The 9,837-nt window shown below is 43.8% G+C and overlaps 1 protein-coding gene across 1 annotated transcript in view; it reads right to left on the bottom strand.

The window, feature by feature from the left end:
• Positions 1-1,517: 1,517 nt before the first annotated feature.
• Positions 1,518-9,837, bottom strand: part of LOC125485367 (thromboxane-A synthase-like) — a 35,567-nt gene continuing 27,247 nt past the window's right edge. Inside the window, exon 4 of the mRNA XM_048607808.1 lies at positions 1,518-1,610. Within this exon, the coding sequence (XP_048463765.1) occupies positions 1,518-1,610 (93 nt within the window). The remainder of the gene's footprint in view (positions 1,611-9,837) is intronic.

Raw genomic sequence — 9,837 nt, 5'->3', positions numbered from 1 at the left:
TGACACGTTTTAAGGACGGGCGCTGTTTATTTCGTACAGTGCTCATTTTAGGAGACAATGTTATTTCTGTACTGTTCATTTTGGAAGGAACTTTGTTAATTTTATACTGATCTCATTGGAGGAGGGCCAATGTTTATACTATAGTGCGCTCTTTAGGAAGGGCTACAACTTGTTCTATACCGTTCTCCTTTTAGAAGGCATTCTGTTAATTCCCCACAGTGTTCATTTAGGGTGGGGAGGTGTTAATTCTATATTTTTTCACTTCGAGAGGGCTCTGTGTGGTTCATTTTGGGAGGGAGTTCTGTAAATTCTCTACTGTTTATTTAGGGAGGGGCACAATAAACTTGAATTGTGCTCATTTAGGGAGGGGCAATATTAATTCTATACTGTGTTCATTCAGAGAGGGGCAGTGTTAATTCAATAATTAACGAGTGGATGACTACAACAAATAAGCAAATAGTTTGACAATGAGTGACAAAAACTGATGACTGCATGAAATCTTAGGAATTCCTAAGAGGAAGGAATTTAAAACATGAAGTGAGAGAGACAGAGTAATTCACCTAAATGTGAAGTGACCATTAAAACACATTTGTCTATCTAACAATAGCTTTCAGTCATCCTCGCATTCCTCGATTGTTTACTCTTCAAATGCTTATTCAGTTGTCTCTGCAATGTACTGTTCTTTTCACCTTCCTACTTCCCCCAAATGTGTACTCCTTCTGGCTAGTGCATAAATTGTAGTTTACCTAGATTCCAAGGTTAAGTCTTGACTTTGCACGGTTTATGATAAGTTAAACAAAGAGTTGAAACTTAACTTATCTTTTCAGGGACAAAGGCCTATTAAACTTTTTTGCCCCTTTATTCCTACTCACAGAATCACAGTCATCTGACATTTTGGGAAATTATGAGCATAAAGCTGATTAGTTCACCATTTACATAAGTTTACTCCATTTTCTTGAGTTATTTTTGAGATACAGACATTGGTGACAAAGATAGCATTTGTTGTCCACCTCTAACTGCCCTCTAGAAAGTAATGATGAGCTGCTTTCTTGACCCCATCTTCCATGTTGGTTGGGAAAACGTACGACTCTGTCAGAGTGTTTCATGATTTTGACCAAGTGACTGTGAAGAAATAGAAATATGTTTCCTAGCCAGGCTGGTGTGTGACATCCAGTGTTTTCAATCACCTGTGACCACCAGATTGGTGGATAAGGTTTGGCCTCGAAGAGGGAATTTACCATAGAATTGTTAGTTTGTGACATATTATGCAAATTTCCTCCTATGTCTCAAAGGTAGTCATTCAAATCTGCAGGTGTGTCCATCCCCAACCTTTACACCTTTAATCCTTTAGGTATTTTCCTTTTGCAAATCATGTCCAGCAATGCTAACTTCTTTGAAAAAGTTGTTTCTTGCCCATGACAGAACAAACCTGCACACATTCAGTAAGCCACTGCGTACACTGGACATCCAAGCTTCAGGAATGCACAGCCCCACAAGTGGTGTTGGATGCCATTTGCTTACCGGTGGACATCAAAACTCTCGCCGGAGTCTGCGTGAGTCTTCAGATTTTCCAACAGTGTGTCAGCAGCCTGGTTAATTAATGGGCACATCTGAAAGAAAAAACAACTCACACAATTATGGGAGAATATTTATTGCAGTATAACCTATACCTGTTGCGGTCATCACTAACTATCATAGGAACTAAATGTGATTTCAAATCCTCCATCATCAGGGGAATCATTCAGTTCCCCTCCAGAAACTTAATTTAAGCTGATACTTCAGCAAGGTGTGCCGTGCTGTCAGAAATGCTGTCTCTCAAATGAGGCATTGAATTGCCTTCTCTTTTAAGTGAACTTAAAAGATCCGACAGCACTCCATGAACCAAGGGTACGGCATACACTTGGTGAACTTGCTAATTTTTATCCCTCCACCAACATCACAAAAAAAAGACTGTATGACCACTAAACCATTGCTGTGATTGCCAAATTGCTGTGCAAATCTTGGCTGTCACATTTCCTACATTTCAACAGCAATTACACTTTAAAAGATCTTTATTTGGGATATTCTGGAGTTTGAAAACCTATGCACATGTACAGTCTGTGAATCATAGAGTCAAAGAATCCTACAACACGGAGACAGGCCCTTTGGCCCAAATGGGTCCACGCCGACCAAAATATCCATACATGCTAACCCCATTTCCCTGCACTTGGCCCATGTTCTTCTAAACTTTTCCTATCCATATATTTGTTCAAACGCCTTTTAAATGTTGTTAATGTACCCGCCTCAAGCATGTCCACTGGTAGTTCATTCCATATGTGTACCACCCTCTGTTAAAAAAAGTTGCTCCTCAGGTTCCCATGTATTCTTTCCCCTCTTACCTTAAACCGATGCCCTCCAGTCCTCGATTCCCTCGATTTCCCTGGGAAAAAGACTGAGTGTATTCACCCTTTCCATGCCTCTCATGATCTTATACACTTCTATAAGATCCCCCCTTACTCTCCTATGCTCTAAAGAAAAAACCCCTAGCTTGTCCAACCTCTCCCTATAACTCAGTCCCGTGAGTCCCAGGTAACATGCTTGTCAATTTCTTTTGCACTCTTTCCAGTTTAATAACATCCTTCCTATAGCAAGGTGAACAAAACTGAAAGCAATACTCCAAGTGCGGCCTCACCAACATCCTGTACAACTGCAATATAACTTCCCAACTTCTATACTCAATGCCCTGACTGATAAAGACCAGTGTGCCAAACGCCTTCTTCACTGCCCTATCTACCTGTGATTCCACTTTCAGAGAATTGTGCACCCGCACTCCAAGGTTCCTCTGTTCCACTACACTCCTTAAGGCCTTACCATTCACTATGAAACTCCTACCTGGATTTGACTTTCCAAAATGCAACACCTCACACTTATCTATATTAAATTCCATTTGCCATTTCTCGGCCCACTTCCCCAGCTGATCAAGATCCTGCTGCAATTTCTGATAACCCTCCTCACTGTCTACGATACCACCTATTTTAATGTCATCCGCAAACTTACTAATCATGCCTTGTACATTCTCATTCAAATCGCTCATATAGATAACAAACAGCAATGGGCCCAGCACCGACCCCTGAGGCACACCACTAGTCACAGGCCTCCAGTCCGACAAACATCCTTCCACTATTACTCTCTGCCATCGCGCCAATTGTGTATCCAATTTGCCAGCTCTCCCTGGATTCCATGCGATCTAACCTTCCAGAGCAGCCTACCATGTGGAACCTTATCAAAGGCCTTACTAAAATCCATGTAGACTTCATCTACGACCCTGCCCTCATCAACCTTCCTGGTCACTTCATCAAAGAACTCTAACAAATTTGTGAGGCATGATCTCCCACACACAAAGCCATGCTGACTATTCCTAATCAAACCCTGTCTTTCCAAATGTATGTCTATCTTATCCCTCAGAACCTTCTCAACTTACCTACCACAGATGTTAAGCTTACTCGTATATAAATCCCAGGATTTTCTTTGCAGCCCTTCTTGAATACAACAGTTGCTACACTCTAGTCTTCCGGGACCTCAACCGTAGCTAACGACGATGCAAATATATCAGCCAGGCACCCTGCAATTTCTTCTCTAGCCTCTTGCAAGTTTCTTGGATATATCTGATCAGGACCAGGAGATTTATCCACCTTCATACATTATAATGCTTCCAACACCTCCTCTACTGTGATATGGGCTGACCCCAAGATATCACCACTAACTTCCCCAAGTCTTCATGTCTTTCTCCACGGTAAACACAGAGGAGAAATATTCATTGTGGACCTCATCTCCTGCAGTTCCACACATACATGTCTGTCTTTGATCTTAAATTTTATTCGCTTTAGAGAAAGAATGCATTGAGCTCTGAGTTAAACTACAAGGTAGAAGATTCATGTCATCAGCTTCAACTTCAAACATCGTCTTCATTCATTACTCAACTTGATGATATAACCCCAAGCACTCCGATCATAATGTACCCAGAGAAATACAGGATTCAACTGGTGATTGGGTGCAGGAATTGCAATGCATAATTAACCTGCCTATATGTAGCACCACTATGTAAATTTTTTGTGCTGCTTGCTAGTTTAAATGATGGTGTTGGGCGTCTCAGAACTAAGCACAATGATGAGTGGCTGCATTACTCATCAGGCACACAAAAAGGAGGAGTATTTTGCCTGCAATGGGTGCTGGAAATGATGGGAGAGGAGTTTTTTAACAAGGGGAAGAGCAGAAATGGCAAGACAAGTCAGAGAGCCTGGGGCAATGAACTCCAATCCAGCACTGAAAGCCTTGTGGAAGATTTGCTATCAGAGAGATCCACCATCTATAAACGATCTAGAGGCCTCCACACAGAGGGAATGACGTACAGAATTGGTGGATGGTTATTGCCAGAGGTCTAGATCTAGTGCAGTAAAATATTCAATTATTTTTCCCGAGTGATGAAGGTCAGTAAATGCATCCTCAAAAAACATCATCCTTAAAAATGAGATAACAAGGTGTAGAGCTGGATGAACACAGCAGGCCAAGCAGCATCAGAGAAGCAGGAAGGCTGACATTTCAGGCCTAGACCCTTCTTCAGAAATGGGGGAGGGGAAGGGGGTTCTGAAATAAATAGGGAGAGAGGGGGAGGTGGATAGAAGATGGATAGAGAAGATAGGTGGAGAGGAGACACACAGGTCAAAGAGGCGGGGATGGAGCCAGTAAAGGTGAGTGCAGGTGAGGAGTTAGGGAGGAGATAGATCAGTCCAGGGAGGATGGACAGGTCAAGGGGGCGGGAAGAGGTAGTAGGTAGGAGATGGGGGTGAGGCTTGAGGTGGGAGGAGGGGATAGGTGGGAGGAAGGACAGGTTAGGGAGGCGGGGACGAGCTGGGCTGGTTTTGGGACGTGGTAGGGGGAGGGGAGATTTTGAAGCTTGTGAGGTCCACATTGATACCATTGGGCTGCAGGGTTCCCAAGCGGAATATGAGGTGCTGTTCCTGCAACCTTCGGGTGGCATCATTGTGGCACTGCAGGAGGCCCAGGATGGACATGTCATCTGAGGAATTGGAGGGGGAGATGAAATGGATCGCGACTGGGAGGTGCAGTTGTTTAGTGCGAACCGAGCGTTGGTGTTCCGCAAAGCGGTCCCCAAGCCTCTGCTTGGTTTCCCCGATGTAGAGGAGGCCACAAGGGGAACCCATCTCCTTCTCCCACCTCAAGCCCCACCCCCATCTCCTATCTACTAACCTCTTCCCGCCCCCTTGACCTGTCCATCCTCCCTGGACTGACTATCTCCTCCCTAACTCCCCACCTACACTCACCTTTACTGGCTCCATCCCCGCCTCTTTGACCTGTCTGTCTCCTCTCCACCTATCTTCTCCTCTATCCATCCTCTATCCTCCTCCCCCTCTCTCCCTATTTATTTCAGAACCCCCTTCCCCTCCCACATTTCTGAAGAAGCGTCTAGGCCCGAAATGTCAGCCTTCCTGCTCCTCGGCCTGCTGTGTTCATCCAGCTCTACACCTTGTGATCTCAGATTCTTCAGCCTCTGCAGTTCCTACCTTTGAAACATCCTTAAAAATGAAGCCATCACCTCACCCCATTCGCCTCCTAATGTTAAGAAGCACAACCCAAATGCATCATTGATAGCCTCACGTTATCCTCACTCACAGCATTGCTGCATGTCTCACACTTACCTCTCATACCTGATACACAGTGTTAGCAGTTCAACTGTGGCAGGCATATTAGCCAATCATGATCTACCACACTCACTGACACAGCTCCCTCTCTCTTGCAGGAGAACCTGGCCACAATCTGATGCAGTAGCACCCAACCATTAGAGGTCAGGCCTGGCTACATTTCCTCCCTCACTCATACAGAGTAGATGATGTTGACCATCATTGTTGTGGCCTCAAACAAGGCCATAATAAGTGGAAAAGCTGAAACTACTGCAAGTGAAATTTTGTTCCGACCTAATCCTTCTTGCATTCGATATTCCCTCATCCTACAGGCTCCTCTGTCTTACATGTTGCAAATGGTGTAGGCACGCACCATTGCTTCAGCAACCCCGCCATCCTTGCAGTGGTCTGTTTGATAATGATTCTCACGACAGCCAGACTCTCACTGTACACATGCTGACCGTGTGTAGTTGGTTAGCAAAGTGCAGCATGAGCCAGCTGCAATAGAATCACAGAATCCCTACAGGCCATGCAGCCATCAAGTTTGTACCTACTCTCCTAACAGCATCCCACCCAGAGCCAGCAGCATCCCTAATCCCCATAACCGTGCATTTCCCATGGCTAATCCACCCAACCTACACATCCCTAGACACCATGGACAATTTAGCATGGCCAATCCACCAATCTTCACATCTTTGGACGGGGGAGAAAACCAGAGCACACAGAGGAAACCCACACAAATACAGGGAGAATGTGCAAACTCCACACAGACAGTCACCCAAGGCTCGAATCGAAACTGTGTCCCTGGCACCGTGAGACAGAAGTGCTAACTACTGAGCCACCATACCACCCTAATATGATAGTGCTTATCACCGAACAATCACCTTCTGCTTTGACATGGTGGCTCATCTAATGAAGGAACAGATAAATGGGAGAGAATGAAAGCAACATAACCACTATCAGGTTAGTAGGAATTCACCAGCATAATACACTAACTGTGAGGACACAACAAATACACATTCAGTGATGGGAAACATTTTGCAGTTGTGGAGCATGCTGCAAGACTGCACATAAGCTGTGGATACCAAATTTGTACAAAAATGGCTCCAATAGTATTTTAAGAACAGGCACTAGATCTTGAATATACTCAGTACACGCTTTCAGAAATGATCAGCCACAGTGAAAAAAAATAACAAAACATGTCCAAGTCTAATAGCACGTAACTTAGAAGGACATCTGAAGGTCCTTCCACGCAATTGATACCTCTGTTCTTCTCAGCAATGGAACACATGGATTAGACATGATCACTGATAAACTAAGGTACAATGGTCTGTGATGATCTTTGTGAATTATAAAGGAACAATTTACTGACAAATCATAAATATGTTGAAAGACAAATGAAAACAGAAATTGCTGGAAAAACTCAGCACATCTGGCAGCATCTGTGGAAAGAAAACAGAATTAACATATCAGATCCAGTGACACATCTTCAGAACTGATTTTTGCTGATAAAAGGTTGGTATATTTGCTGAAGGTGGGGTAGGGGGAGGAAAAGGGGAGTAGATGATAGGTAAAGATACAGCCCAGAGAGACAGAAAAAAAAACAAAGAAATGGGCACAGGTCAGCCTGGGAGAATGAATAGATGCTAATGTGACTATTAGTGGCTGACAATGGGTTGGTTGTGGTGGCAGCTCATGTGATGACAAGGCCTGGTGTGTTGGGGTGGAGATAAGAATATGGGAGAAGGTGCTCAGGCCCTAAAATTATTGAACTTGATACTGAACCCAGAAAGTTGCAGAATTCCCAAGCTGAAAATGAGGTGCTGTTCTTCCAGCTTGTGCTGAGCTTCACTAGAGCACTGGAACAGATTCGAGACAGAGATGTTGGCCAGGGAACACGGTAGTGTGTTTAAGTGGCAGGCAACTGGAAGCTCAGGGTCTTTTTTGCAGACAGAATGCAAGTGTTCTAGAAAGCGGTGGGCCAGTCTGTGTTTCATCTCCCCAGTGAAAAGGAGCTTGCATTGTGAGTAGTGCATACAGTAAACTAGATTGAGTGAATGGTACCCATGATGTGGAGGTGCTGCTTTTGGACTGGGTGGACAAGGTCAGAAGTCACATGACATCAGGTTATAGTCACCTGACGAAACAGCAGTGTTCCGAAAGCTTGTAATTTCAAATGAACCTGTTGGACTATAACCTGGTGTCATGTGACTGCTGAGACTGAGTGAAGTGCAGGTAAAGTGCTGCTTCACCTGTCTAGGTCCTTGAAAACTGAGGATGGAGAAGATAAATGGCCAGGTGTTACATCTTCTGTGGTTGTAAGGGAAGGTGCCATGGGACTGTGGGGGCTGGGGGGGATTGTTGGCAGTGAAGGAAGAGTTGACCAAGGTGCTCCGGAGGGAACGGTCCCAGAGGGAGGCTGACAGGAGAGGGCAGGAGAATATGTATCTGGTATTGGCATCTCACTGGAGGTGGTGGTGGAAATATGATCCTTTGGATGTGGATGCTGGTGGGATGGCAACTGAGGACCAGGAGGAATGACAAGGGGTGAGGGCTGAAGTTAGGTAAATGAGGACCCTGTCAGCCACAGAGGTGGTGAATCCTCAGTTGAGGAATAACAACATCTCATTTTCTGCTTAGGAATACTGCAGCCTACAGAACTCAATATTGAGTTCAATAGTTTCAGGGCCTGAGCACCTTCTCCCACGTCGTTACCTCAACACCCAACACCCAACACACCTGGCCTTGTCATCACATGGGCTACTACTACACACAATCCATTGTCAGTCACTATTGCTCCCCATTAGCAGCTATTGATTCTCCCAGGCTGACCTTTACTCATTCCTTTGTTTGCCCAACTGTCTTTTTCTCTCTGTCCACCTCCACCTATAGTTTACTCCTCCCCTTCCCCACCCATCTGTTGTTAGACCTGCTCAGTTTCTCCAGCATTATCTGTTTTAGTTTTTGATTCCCAGTAATTAGAGCTCTTTGGGTTTTTTTGTGTAATGTGTATTTCAATGTTTCTTAGAATTCAGTCCTGATATCATTAGGCAGTTAGCAGTACACTTTTTCCCTCTCATTTCCCAAAAGTGGTCATTCTCGGCCTACTATGAACTATCCCTGCCCTTGGTGTTGCTTTAGAAATTCGGAAAACTTTATCTAGTCAAGTAACTTAATACATTGAGAAACAATAAGTTTCTCTTTCCTCCACAAGAAGCAGAAATGCCCTTCATTTAACATTAATACTCCTTTTAAGCAGTTCGTGTTTGTTTTACTTCCTTCACAAAGGAAGACATTACCTGTTACACAGCTCAGCACAGTCTGTTTAGGAGAAGATCCATTTATAAAGTGAAGAATGAAAGTTGGCAAAGTAGCCAGTGAAAAGATCAGGCTAACGAGATACTAAATATAAAACTGCAGCGTAGTGAATCGGATGCTGTTGTTAATGTGTCATTAGAGACCAGGATCTCAATCTTCAACTATACAGTCATAAGGAATTCCAGTTAATTAGAGAGACTAGAGGGACCTGGGACTGGTGTCCTTACAGAAGAGAAGACCAAGGGGAGGTTTAAAAGAGGTCCTCAAATCGTTCTTCATGAGTTTAATATGCAAATCTAGAACATTCTGAAAAATTATGGTGATGCTGAGTGCAGTATGCCATTGGTGTGAAACAAACACCAGTGGGTGTAAACTGATCAGCCATTTTTCAGAAATTCACAACTCCTAGCCTATCTATCAATTCCTTCAACTTAATGGCTGATATGTGTATTAATGATAGTTGTCATCACTAATGCCAAAACAGGAAGATCTTGCTTCAGAGAGAGTTCTCAGTTATCTAAATTTTTTTATTTTTTCTCTTAAGTCCTGCAGGTATGCATTTATCAAAGTATTCACATGAAATCAGCGTTTCTTCTTTAAATGCTGCAGTAGTTTCAGTTTCTCCAAGTTGTATGTAGTTGGTGCACCCGAATGTTGTTGTTCATAGACAGCACTGGGCTGAAGGATATTACAGAGTGAGATTTGGCCAGCCACAAGTAGCTGATTGATTGATTTGTAGATTTGTGACAAGTCATGGATGTTAAAGATTATCAGCCTGATGACAACTCTTTGATTGGCTCCATACCAATGAGCGTTAGGTGCAAACAATACAAGGAGAAAC

Source organism: Rhincodon typus, chromosome 18, assembly GCF_021869965.1.
Source record: "Rhincodon typus isolate 14 chromosome 18, sRhiTyp1.1, whole genome shotgun sequence".
In the NCBI taxonomy this organism is placed as follows: Eukaryota; Metazoa; Chordata; class Chondrichthyes; order Orectolobiformes; family Rhincodontidae; genus Rhincodon; species Rhincodon typus.
The sequence above is the reverse complement of the archived record's forward strand: the minus strand, read 5'-3'. Positions and strand labels throughout refer to the sequence as shown.